The sequence below is a fragment of the Pseudophryne corroboree genome, chromosome 5 (genome assembly GCF_028390025.1).
Source record: "Pseudophryne corroboree isolate aPseCor3 chromosome 5, aPseCor3.hap2, whole genome shotgun sequence".
NCBI classification, from domain to species: Eukaryota; Metazoa; Chordata; class Amphibia; order Anura; family Myobatrachidae; genus Pseudophryne; species Pseudophryne corroboree.
This window is the reverse complement of record NC_086448.1, coordinates 774,911,672-774,925,058: the sequence shown is the minus strand read 5'-3', so window position 1 is coordinate 774,925,058 and position 13,387 is coordinate 774,911,672. Positions and strand designations below refer to the sequence as shown.

Genomic DNA, 13,387 nt, shown 5'->3' with positions numbered 1-13,387 from the left:
GAGCTGACACTGTCACGTAATTCCTTCCATAAGTCCATCCACACTGGTGTCGACCCCGCCCGCAGGGGGTGACATCACATTCACAGGCATTTGCTCCGCCTCCACATCATTATCCTCATCATACATGTCGACACAGCAGTACCGACACACAGCAGACACACAGGGAATGCTCTTACAGAGGACAGGACCCCACAAAGCCCTTTGGGGAGACAGAGGGAGAGTATGCCAGCACACACCAGGGCGCTATATAACACAGGGATATCACTATACAGAGTGTTTTCCCATATAGCTGCCTATATATATATATATATATGTATATATATACTGCGCCTAATTGTACCCCCCTCTCTTTTTTACCCTTTCTGTGGTGCAGGACTGCAGGGGAGAGCCAGGGAGCTTCCTTCCAGCGGAACTGTGAGGGAATAATGGCGCCAGTGTGCTGAGGGAGTTGGCTCCGCCCCTTTTTCTGCGGGCTTTCTCCCGCTATTTTATCGTTTCTGGCAGGGGTTAATATACACCTATATAGCCTCTGGGGCTATATATGGTGTTAGTTTTGCCAGCCAAGGTGTTATTATTGCTGCTCAGGGAACCCCCCTCCCCCCCCCCCCAGCGCCCTGCACCCATCAGCGACCGCAGTGTGTGGTGTGCATGAGGAGCAATGGCGCACAGCTGCAGTGCTCTGCGCTACCTTGGAGAAGACAGAAGTCTTCAGCCGCCGATTTTCCGGACCACCTTCTTGTTTCTGGCTCTGTAAGGGGGACGGCGGCGCGGCTCCGGGAACGGACGACGAGGTCGGGTCCTGTGTTCGATCCCTCTGGAGCTAATGGTGTCCAGTAGCCTAAGAAGCCCAAGCTACCACCACTTAGGTAGGTTCGCTTCTTCTCCCCTTAGTCCCTCGTTGCAGTGAGCTTGTTGCCAGCAGGTCTCACTGAAAATAAAAAACCTAAACTATACTTTCTGCTAGGAGCTCAGGAGAGCCCCTAGTGTGCATCCAGCTCAGCCGGGCACAGAAATCTAACTGAGGCTTGGAGGAGGGTCATACGGGGAGGAGCCAGTGCACACCAGATAGTCCTAAATCTTTCTATAGAGTGCCCAGTCTCCTGTGGAGCCCGTCTATTCCCCATGGTCCTTACGGAGTCCCCAGCATCCACTAGGACGTCAGAGAAACCTTTTGTAAATCTGTGTCCAGAATCATGCCCAGAAAAGGAAGCCGAGTGGTCGGAATCAACTGGGATTTCGGCAAATTGAGCACCCAACCGTGCTGTCGCAGAACAGAGAGTGACAACTCTACACTTCTCAGCAACCGTTCCCTGGACCTCGCCTTTATCAGGAGATCGTCCAAGTACGGGATAATTGAAACTCCTTGTTTGCGAAGAAGAACCGTCATTTCCGCCATGACTTTGGTGAAAATCCTCGGAGCCGTGGAAAGCCCAAACGGCAACGTCTGAAATTGGTAATGAGAATCCTGTATCGCAAACCTGAGGAAAGCCCGATGCGGAGGATATATCAGCACATGTAAGTAGGCATCTTTAATGTCGACTGACGCCATAAACCCCCCCCCCCCCCCCCTCTCCAGGCTGGCAATCACCGCTCGAAGGGATTCCATCTTGAACACTTTCAAGTATGGATTGAGGGATTTTAGATTTAGAATTGGTCTGACCGAACCGTCAGGTTTCGGCACCACAAAGAGGCTCGAGTAGAACCCCTCCCCCCGCTGGGACGGGGGGACGGGAACAATGACCCTCTGCAGACACAATTTTTGAATCGCTGCCCGGACCACCTCCCTGTCCGGAAGAACTACAGGTAATGCCGAAATGAAGAACCGGTGAGGGGTCATCTCGCGAAACTCCAGTTTGTATCCTTGAGACACGATATCTAACACCCAAGGATCCAGGTCTGATTGAATCCAGATCTGACTGAATATCCGAAGACGGCCCCCCACCGGTCCGGACTCCCCCAGGGAAGCCCCAGCGTCATGCGGTGAACTTGGTAGCAGCAGGGGAGGACTTTTGGTCCTGTGCGCCTGAGGCTGCAGGAAGTTTCTTTCCCCGTCCTCTAGCCTTTGAGGCGAGGAAAGATGAACCTTTCCCACGCCTGTATTTGTTGTGACGAAAGGACTGCATTTGTTGATGTGGTGCCTTTTTCTGTTGTGTGGGAACATAAGGAAGAAAAGAGGACTTACCCGCAGTCGCGGTCGAGACTAGGTCCGCCAAGCCGTCCCCAAACAAGACCGTACCTTTGAAGGGTAGTGCTTCCATAGACCTCTTGGAGTCGGCATCAGCATTCCATTGATGGATCCACAGGGCCCTCTTAGCAGATATCGACATGGCATTGGTCCTTGAACCCAAGAGACAGACGTCCCTCGCCGCGTCCTTTAGGTAATCTGCAGCGTCCTTAATATAACCGAGAGTTAAAAGGACATTATCTTTATCAAGAGTATCCATGTCACTAGCTAAATTCTCAGCCCATTTAGCAATAGCACTACTCACCCATACCGACGCCACAGTGGGTCTGAGCAGAGACCCCGAATTAGCGAAAACGGACTTCAGACACGTCTCCAACTTGCGATCTGCCGGATCCTTGAGAGCTGCCGTGTCAGGAGACGGAAGCGCCACCTTCTTAGACAAACGGGATAGAGCTTTATCAACGGTTGGAGCAGTCTCCCATTTTTCCCTGTTATCAGAGGGGAAAGGATACGCCATATAAATCCTCTTGGGAATCTCCCATTTCTTATCCGGCGACTCCCAAGCCTTTTCACAAAGAGTATTCATTTCATGAGAGGGGGGAAACTTTACCTCAGGTTTTTTTTTCCTTGAACAAGCAAATCCTTGTTTCCTGTACCGCAGGTTCATCAGAAATGTGTAAAACATCTTTTATAGCCACAATCATGTACTGAATACTCTTAACTAATTGTGGATGTAAAGCAGCCTCAGTGAAATCGACCTCGGAATCAGAGTCCGTGTCGGTATCAGTATCCCCCACCTGAGTAAATGGCCTCTTATGGGACCCGGATGGGGTCTGTACCTGAGACAAAGCCTCCTCCATGGACTTTCCACACCTGCGTCTGTGACTCAGACTTATCTAACCTCTTCGATAAAGAAGCTACATTGGAATTGATCGTATTAAGAAGTGCTAGTAAGTCGGGTGTCGGCTGCGTCGACCGTGCCAATTCTAGCCCCGCATCCACACCTCCCATAACCTCCTCTGGTGAATAACATTCAGCCTCAGACATGTCGACACTTAGTACCGACACACACAACACACAGAACGTCCCAGCAAGGTGACAGGCCCACACTGCAGCCCAGAAAGAGGAGACAGAGGGAATATGCCAGCTCACACCCCAGCGCCCATATATCGGTATAACGATATATGTACCCAGCGCTGCCTGTTTGATAAAAAAAAAACAGCACCCCACTGCGGCTCCCCTCTGGAGATGCCCCCGTTACTTGTTGTGAATTGTGGAGGTACAGGCAGCGTCTCTCCCTCAGCCGCGTGTAGGGAGAAAATGGCGCGTGTGAGCAGCGGACCTAAGCTCCGCCCCCTTCCCGCCAAATTCAAGCTAACTAAAAATGCCGGCGGGGGTCTGTAAAGGGTGCCTAGGCACCCACTACCATAATATGCCGCCCTGAACTCCAGTAACATGCCTCCCAGGGCGCCCCCCACCCCAGCGCCCTGCACCCAGTGACTACTGTTGGTGATGTGTGTGGGAGCATGGAGCACAGCGTTACCGCTGTGCTTTACCTTCCGTTACTGTAGTCTTCTGCCGTCCTGAAGTCTTCTGATTTTCTCATACTCACCCGACTTCTGACTTCTGGCTTCTGTGAGGGGGTGACGGCGTGGCTCCGGGAACAAGCAGCTAGGCCCACCAAGTGATCGAACCCTCTGGAGCTAATGGTGTCCAGTAGCTGAGAAGCAGAGCCTTGAAACTCACAGAAGTAGGTCTGCTTCTCTCCCCTCACTCCCACGCTGCAGGGAGCCTGTAGCCAGCAGGTCTCCCTGAAAATAAAAAATCTAACAAAAGTCTTTTCTAGAGAAACTCAGTAGAGCTCCCCTAGTGTACATCCAGTCACTACTGGGCACAAAGTCTAACTGGGGTCTGGAGGAGGGGCATAGAGGGAGGAGCCAGTTCACACCCAGATTAAGTCTTTTTAGTGTGCCCAAGCTCCTGCGGATCCAGTCTATACCCCATGGTCCTTTTGGAGTCCCGAGCATCCTTTAGGACGTAAGAGAAATACGATTATTCGCATAAACACAAATGCGCCACAAGCACTGCAGTTGGTTAACAAACCACAAGATGGAGCTCTTTCCATTAGTATCTTGTGTAACCTCTATTGCTAAGGTACAACTTTGTTTTGCAGCAATGTAGTGAATGTAGCGGTGTGGCACAACACCTATGTTACCCTGCTTGGCTGTGAGAAGCGCTTTGCCCAATACTCACATAAGAGGTTTTGGCCTCTGCGTCCCAGCAGTCGCAGGCGTAATGAGCCATCTCGTTCTCCATGTGCTGCCGGAATCTCAGCTTCTCCGGTGAGATGCCAACTTTAACGAGGTACAAGTAGATTCTTCCGATGAAGTATCCCAGGACAGAGTTGTTGATCACACACTGGGGGTTGGGAGAGAAGCGTTAATATTCTTAATACAGTATTGTGCTAGTCTATCCCTTGGAAGTTGTGATGCGACTGCATTGCTGATCCCCAGTCCTGGCACAACCCTGTCATTACTCTCAATTCCTCTTATTTCCCTGCATAGCGAATTATCAGTCATGGCCTTCTTATACAGAACATTAATGGATAGCAGATTCCTTGCTCAACAGTTACAAAATTGAAGATTCCTCTAATCTGACCAGAGGGGGGCACTGTTACACTGGAATATATGCCCAGGAATACGTATGAAGTCCCAAAATAATAACTAATAATCTACAGACTATCATGTGGACCTTCTTTTACTGGAAACAAAGACACTCTTCAAAAAGACATGAAACTGTAGAAAAAGAATTCTCAAAGTATCATTATCTATATACGCTATGCATTGGGGGAGCGGGGTCATTGAAGAACTCCTTTAAACATTTATACGCGGATTCTGATTTGCCAAACGACTTACCTGTTGTACAGCGTCCCCGAGCCGCATCTTGTGCGCAGACTCCCCGCTCAGCTGGGCTTTGGAGGAATACAACAATATGCTGAGGTCCGCAACGTTCTCAAATTTGGGGTGATTCTTTTCGTTGGGGTCCACAAAGTGCTCTATTTCTGCCATTGTGAATTCTCTGTGGAACAAGCAATCAGAGGACATTGAAAAGGAGTTTACAATGTAATCTAAGGCACACAGCAGAGCGAATCCAATCAGAAGGGGACCCAGAATAGCACATATGGTTATCACATATGTGGCACCCTTGGTTAAATCAAACAAGACAAAAAAAATAAGAATTTACTCACCGGTAATTCTATTTCTCGTAGTCCGTAGTGGATGCTGGGAACTCCGTAAGGACCATGGGGAATAGCGGGCTCCGAAGGAGGCTGGGCACTCTAGAAAGATTTCAGACTACCTGGTGTGCACTGGCTCCTCCCACTATGACCCTCCTCCAAGCCTCAGTTAGGATACTGTGCCCGGACGAGCGTACACAATAAGGAAGGATTTTGAATCCCGGGTAAGACTCATACCAGCCACACCAATCGCACCGTACAACTCGTGATATGAAACCCAGTTAACAGTATGAAACAACTGAGCCTCTCAACAGATGGCTCAACAATAACCCGATTTAGTTAACAATAACTATGTACAAGTATTGCAGATAAACCGCACTTGGGATGGGCGCCCAGCATCCACTACGGACTACGAGAAATAGAATTACCGGTGAGTAAATTCTTATTTTCTCTGACGTCCTAGTGGATGCTGGGAACTCCGTAAGGACCATGGGGATTATACCAAAGCTCCCAAACGGGCGGGAGAGTGCGGATGACTCTGCAACACCGAATGAGAGAACTCCAGGTCCTCTTTAGCCAGGGTATCAAATTTATAGAATTTTGCAAACGTGTTTGCCCCTGACCAAGTAGCAGCTCGGCAAAGTTGTAAAGCCGAGACCCCTCGGGCAGCCGCCCAAGATGAGCCCACCTTCCTTGTGGAATGGGCATTGACAGATTTTGGTTGTGGCAGGCCTGCCACAGAATGTGCAAGTTGAATTGTACTACAAATCCAACGAGCAATAGTCTGCTTAGAAGCAGGAGCACCCAGCTTGTTGGGTGCATATAGGATAAACAGCGAGTCAGATTTTCTGACTCCAGCCGTCCTGGAAACATATTTTCAGGGCCCTGACCACGTCTAACAACTTGGGAGTCCTCCAAGTCCCTAGTGGCCGCAGGCACCACAATAGGCTGGTTCAAATGAAACGCTGACACCACCTTAGGGAGAAACTGGGGACGAGTCCTCAATTCTGCCCTATCCATATGGAAAATCAGATAAGGGCTTTTATAAGACAAGGCCGCCAATTCTGATACTCGCCTGGCAGAAGCCAAGGCCAATAACATGACCACCTTCCACGTGAGATATTTCAGATCCACGGTTTTTAGTGGTTCAAACCAATGTGATTTTAAGAAACTCAACACCACGTTGAGATCCCAAGGTGCCACAGGAGGCACATATGGGGGCTGAATATGCAGCACTCCCTTTACAAATGTCTGAACTTCAGGTACTGAAGCTAGTTCTTTCTGAAAGAAAATCGATAGAGCCGAGATCTGTACCTTAATGGAACCCAGTTTTAGGCCCATATTCACTCCTGCTTGCAGGAAATGCAGATATCGACGTAGTTGAAATTCCTCAGTTGGGGCCTTTTCGGCCTCACACCATGCAACATATTTCCGCCATATGCGGTGATAATGATTTGCTGCAACCTCTTTCCTGGCTTTAATAAGCGTAGGAATGACTTCCTCCGAAATGCCCTTTTCTTTCAGGATCCGGCGTTCAACCGCCATGCCGTCAAACGCAGCCTCGGTAAGTCTTGGAACAGACAGGGCCCCTGCTGTAGCAGGTCTTGTCTTAGCGGCAGAGGCCACGGGTCCTCTGAGATCATCTCTTGAAGTTCCGGGTACCATGTTCTTCTTGGCCAATCCGGAACCACGAGAATTGTGTTTACTCCTCGCTTTCTTATTATTCTCAATACCTTTGGTATGAGAGGCAGCGGAGGGAACACATAAACTGACTGGTACACCCACGGTGTCACCAGAGCGTCCACAGCTATCGCTTGAGGGTCTCTTGACCTGGCGCAATACCTCTCTAGTTTTTTGTTTAGGCGGGACGCCATCATGTCCACCTGTGGACGACCCCACTGATGTACAATCATTTGGAAGACTTCTGGATGAAGTCCCCACTCTCCCGGGTGGAGGTCGTGTCTGCTGAGGAAGTCTGCTTCCCAGTTGTCCACTCCCGGAATGAACACTGCTGACAGTGCTAGTACATGATTTTCTGCCCATCGGAGAATTCTTGTGGCTTCTGTCATTGCCATCCTGCTTCTTGTGCCGCCCTGTCGATTCACATGGGCGACTGCCGTGATGTTGTCTGACTGGATCAGCACCGGCTGGTGTAGGAGCAGGGATTTTGCTTGACTTAGGGCATTGTAGATGGCCCTTAGTTCCAGAATATTTATGTGAAGGGAAGTCTCCTGACTTGTCCATAGTCCTTGGAAGTTTCTTCCCTTTGTGACTGACCCCCAGCCTCGCAGGCTGGCATCCGTGGTCACCAGGACCCAGTCCTGAATGCCGAATCTGCGACCCTCCAGAAGATGAGCACTCTGCAGCCACCACAGAAGAGACACCCTGGTTCTTGCAGACAGGGTCATCAAGCGATGCATCTGAAGATGCGATCCGGACCACTTGTCCAACAGGTCCCACTGAAAGATTCTGGCATGGAACCTGCCGAATGGAATTGCTTCGTAAGAAGCTACCATCTTTCCCATGACCCGCGTGCAGTGATGCACCGATACCTGTTTTGGTTTCAGGAGGTCTCTGACTAGAGAAGACAACTCCCTGGCTTTCTCCTCCGGGAGAAACACTTTTTTCTGGACTGTGTCCAGAATCATCCCCAGGAACAGTAGACGTGTCGTCGGGACCAGCTGTGACTTTGGGATATTCAGAATCCAGCCGTGCTGGTTCAGCACTTCCTGAAATAGTGCTACTCCCACCAACAACTGTTCTTTGGACCGTGCCTTTATAAGGAGATCGTCCAAGTACGGGATAATTAAAACTCCCTTTCTTCGAAGGAGTATCATCATTTCCGCCATAACCTTGGTAAATACCCTTGGTGCCGTGGAGAGTCCAAACGGCAACGTCTGGAATTGGTAATGGCAATCCTGTACCACAAATCTGAGGTACTCCTGGTGAGGATGGTAAATGGGGACATGCAGGTAAGCATCCTTGATGTCCAGGGAAACCATGTAATCCCCCTCGTCCAGGCTTGCAATAACCGCCCTGAGCGATTCCATCTTGAACTTGAATTTTTTTATGTACGTGTTCAAGGACTTCAAATTTAAAATGGGTCTCACCGAACCGTCCGGCTTCGGTACCACAAATAGTGTGGAATAGTAACCCCGGCCTTGTTGAAGTAGGGGTACCTTGATTATCACCTGCTGGGAATACAGCTTGTGAATTGCCGCTAGCACCGCCTCCCTGTCTGAGGGAGCAATCGGCAAGGCAGATTTTAGGAACCGGTGGGGTGGAGCCGCCTCGAATTCCAGCATGTATCCCTGAGATACTACTTGAAGGATCCAGGGATCCACCTGTGAGCGAGCCCACTGATCGCTGAAATTTCTGAGGCGGGCCCCCACCGTACCTGGCTCCACCTGTGGAGCCCCACCGTCATGCGGCGGACTTGGAAGAGGAAGCGGGGGAGGACTTTTGTTCCTGGGAACCTGCTGTCTGTTGCAGCCTTTTTCCCCTACCTCTGCCTCTAGACAGAAAAGACCCTCCTTTTCCACGCTTGCTTTTCTGGGTCCGAAAGGACTGAACCTGATAAAATGGCGCCTTCTTAGGCTGTGAGGGAACATGGGGTAAAAATGCTGACTTCCCAGACGTTGCTGTGGAAACTAGGTCGGAGAGACCATCCCCAAATAATTCCTCCCCTTTATAAGGCAAAACTTCCATGTGCCTCTTGGAATCTGCATCTCCCGTCCACTGACGAGTCCATAAGCATCTCCTAGCAGAGATAGACAATGCACTTACTTTAGATGCCAGCCGGCAAATTTCCCCCTGTGCATCTCTCATATATAAGACTGAATCTTTTATATGGTCAATCGTTAGCAGAATAGTGTCTCTGTCTAGTGTGTCAATATTTTCTGACAGTTTTTCTGACCATGCAGCGGCAGCACTGCACATCCAAGCTGACGCAATAGCTGGTCTAAGTATAATGCCTGAGTGTGTGTATACAGACTTCAGGATTGCCTCCTGCTTTCTATCAGCAGGCTCCTTAAGGGCGGCCGTATCCTGAGAGGGTAGTGCCACCTTTTTTGACAAACGTGTGAGCGCTTTATCCACCCTAGGTGATGTTTCCCAACGTGACCTATCCTCTGGCGGGAAAGGGAACGCCATTAGTACCTTCTTAGGAATTACAAATTTTTTATCAGGGAAAAGCCACGCTTCTTCACACACTTAATTTAGTTCATCTGATGGGGGAAAAACTACGGGTAGTTTTTTCTCCCCAAACATAATACCCTTTTCTGTGGTACCTGGATGTAAATCAGAAATGTTTAACACCTCTTTCATTGCCTCAATCATGCAGTGAATGGCCCTGACTGGCATTAGGTTTGACTCATCGTCGTCGACACTTATCAGTATCCGTGTCGACATCCGGGTCTGCAAACTGAGGTAGCGGGCGTTTTAGAGCCCCTGACGACCCCTGAGGCACCTGGACAGGCACGAGCTGAGATCCCGGCTGTCCCACATTTGGCATGTGGTCAAATTTCTTATGTAAAGAATCTATACGTGCACTCATTTCTTTCCATAAGTTCATTCACTCGGGTGTCTGCCCCGCAGGGGGTGACGTCCCTTCAAAATGCATCTGCTCCGCCTCCACCTCATTATCCTCATCAAACATGTCGACACAGCCGTACCGACACACCCCACACACACAGGGAATGCTCAACAGAGGACAGGACCCACAAAAAGCCCTTTGGGGGGACAGAGTGAGAGTATGCCAGCACACACCAGAGCGCTATATATATACAGGGACTAACTGAGTTATGTCCCTAATAGCTGCTTTTCATATAATATATGTATATATACTGCCAAATTTAATGCCCCCCCTCTCTTTTCCCTCTTACTGTATATTGCAGGGAAGAGCCAGGGAGCTTCCTTCCAGCCGAGCTGTGAGGGAAAAAAGGCGCCAGTGTGCTGAGGAGATAGGCTCCGCCCCTTTTTCGCGGCCTATTCTCCCGCTTTTTATGGAATTCTGGCAGGGGTATTTACCTCATATATAGCCTCTGGGGCTATATATTGAGGTATTTTAGCCAGCCAAGGTGTTATTATTGCTGCCTCAGGGCGCCCCCCCCCAGCGCCCTGCACCCTCAGTGACCGGAGTGTGAAGTGTGAGAGGAGCAATGGCGCACAGCTGCAGTGCTGTGCGCTACCTTGGTGAAGACAGAGTCTTCATGCCGCCGATTTTCCGGACCATCTTCTTGCTTCTGGCTCTGTAAGGGGGACGGAGGCGCGGCTCCGGGACCGAACACCAAGGACTGGGCCTGCGGTCGATCCCTCTGGAGCTAATGGTGTCCAGTAGCCTAAGAAGCCCAATCCGGCTGCAAGCAGGCGAGTTCGCTTCTTCTCCCCTTAGTCCCTCGCCGCAGTGAGCCTGTTGCCAGCAGGTCTCACTGAAAATAAAAAACCTAAGTCTATTCTTTCTAAGAGCTCAGGAGAGCCCCTAGTGTGCATCCAACCTCTGCCGGGCACGAATTCTAACTGAGGCTTGGAGGAGGGTCATAGTGGGAGGAGCCAGTGCACACCAGGTAGTCTGAAATCTTTCTAGAGTGCCCAGCCTCCTTCGGAGCCCGCTATTCCCCATGGTCCTTACGGAGTTCCCAGCATCCACTAGGACGTCAGAGAAAGTACTGTTGCTCCTATTTGAAAGGAGGGGAGGGATGGAGAGCACCTCAGTGAATGGGCAGGGCTCAAAGTGGTCCTGGGGAAGTGGTGGAACTCATTTCCCCTGCCACCTTCTCCACTCCCATTAGGAGAAGCTAGCGCTGATGGCAGGGTGTTCGGCGCCCCCCTGCTAACTACAAATTTGTGCCCTAACATCCATACTGTCTAAAGGTACAGTGCACACAGAAGGCGCGCGGTGCAAAAAAGGGGTGTGGTATCACAAGAAAGGTGTGGCGTGGCTAAACATTAGTACCTATAATTCAAATTACGCAATACAGTAGCACAATCTTGTCATTACACTGCACGTAGTGCCCCTATTTCACATTACACCACAGAGTAATGTCGCTTACTAACGTTGCGACACACAGTAGTGCCTCATATTGACATTATGCTACACAGTACTGCCTCTTAGACACAACGCCCACGGTAGCAGTGTCCCTTATAAACAATGCCCACGGTAGCAGTGCCACTAATACACAATGCCCACAGCATTAAGTTGCCGCTTATACACATAATAAATTCCCCCCCCCCATACTGAAAAACATGCTGAGTTGCCCCCACACAAATATGCAGAGTGCCCCGCATGAAGCAAATCTACCCTCATGTTCCCACCCATGCACCATATCTTCCCTCATGTATTTCCCCCTCACGTGCTAGTGCACCCTTGGAAGACCCAGGGACACGTGAGAAGCTGAAGTAAGCAGAATCTCTAGGAGGACAGCCTCAGCAGACCACAGCACCACTGCTGGAAAGGACCCACATGGACATCCAGAAATGGAGGACAGCAGACCAGCACATCACCAGGCCCAGGAAAAGAAGGGAGCAGCTGCACCAAACACCGGAGCTGAAGCACTGAATCAAAGATGGTGGCCGCCATTGAGGATCACACCTGGAGCAAAGAGGCAGCCCTGCGGAACCCAGGAGGAGATCCACCAGCCCAGACATGTCGGTCAGCAGCAGCAGAGGACCACAGCGGCCACAGGAGAGACCGAGGAGACACACAGCCGGAGGCACCGGGGACCAGAGCCAGGAGAAGCACCGTCTGTACAGAGGAGTCCCGCGGCCAGGTAAGGTGGGCCCGTCAGTGGAATGTGGGGTGTGATGAAATCGATCGAGGGCCGGATATTAGGGGGCGCCCGTGCACAACAGGCACCCCCCGTTCGCAGGTCTATGTGCCTAACCACTCTGCAAATACCATTATGGGGAAAAGTCCCCCCCTCCCCCCCTTCAACATTATCCCCTTACTCAAATGGAAATGTCTCAGCCCACAATTCAGTTCCCATTGGCATTAATATTCCGTCCTCTGCGTATAATGCCAAAGAGTTCATTTCTAGGTTACGTAATGCCCTTAATGGATAAACATTTTGAAGATCTTCATGCCCGCATCGATGCCTCTCTAGCTAAAATAGTCACCAATGTGACAAAAATAAAGATATTAGAGCAACGTGCTAGTGTGAAGGAGGACTCAATGCACACCTTGCAGGAGACTGTTGCTTCCCAATTCTAGACTCAGTCCATGTCATAGAAACTAGAGATGAGCGGGTTCGGTTTCTCTGAATCCGAACCCGCCCGAACTTCATGGTTTTTTTCACGGGTCCGAGCAGACTCGGATCCTCCCGCCTTGCTCGGTTAACCCGAGCGCGCCCGAACGTCATCATGACGCTGTCGGATTCTCGCGAGACTCGGATTCTATATAAGGAGCCGCGCGTCGCCGCCATTTTCACACGTGCATTGAGATTGATAGGGAGAGGACGTGGCTGGCGTCCTCTCCATTTAGATTATAAGAGAGAGAGATTTACTGGAGCTTAGGACTAGGAGGAGTACTGTAGAAGTGTAGAGAGTGCAGAGAGTTTACTAGTGAGTGACCACCAGACAGTGCAGTTTATTTAATATATCCGTTCTCTGCCTGAAAAAAGCGATACACACAGTGACTCAGTCACATACCATATCTGTGTGCACTGCTCAGGCTCAGCCCAGTGTGCTGCATCATCTATATATATTATATATCTGTCTGACTGCTCAGCTCACACAGCTTATAATTGTGGGGGAGACTGGGGAGCACTGCAGTGCCAGTTATAGGTTATAGCAGGAGCCAGGAGTACATAATATTATATTAAAATTAAACAGTGCACACTTTTGCTGCAGGAGTGCCACTGCCAGTGTGACTGACCAGTGACCTGACCACACTGACCACCAGTATAGTTAGTAGTATACTTATATTGTGATTGCCTGAAAAAGTTAAACACTCGTCGTGTGACTTCACTTGT

At 50.1% G+C, this 13,387-nt stretch overlaps 1 protein-coding gene across 1 annotated transcript in view; it reads right to left on the bottom strand.

Moving 5' to 3' along the window:
• The window catches only part of GARS1 (glycyl-tRNA synthetase 1), a 131,130-nt gene that overhangs the window by 60,827 nt on the left and 56,916 nt on the right, over positions 1 to 13,387 (bottom strand). Inside the window, exons 9-10 of the mRNA XM_063924322.1 lie at positions 5,101 to 5,263; positions 4,439 to 4,603 (exon numbers count right to left, since the gene is read on the bottom strand). Of these exons, the coding sequence (XP_063780392.1) occupies positions 4,439 to 4,603; positions 5,101 to 5,263 (328 nt within the window). The remainder of the gene's footprint in view (positions 1 to 4,438; positions 4,604 to 5,100; positions 5,264 to 13,387) is intronic.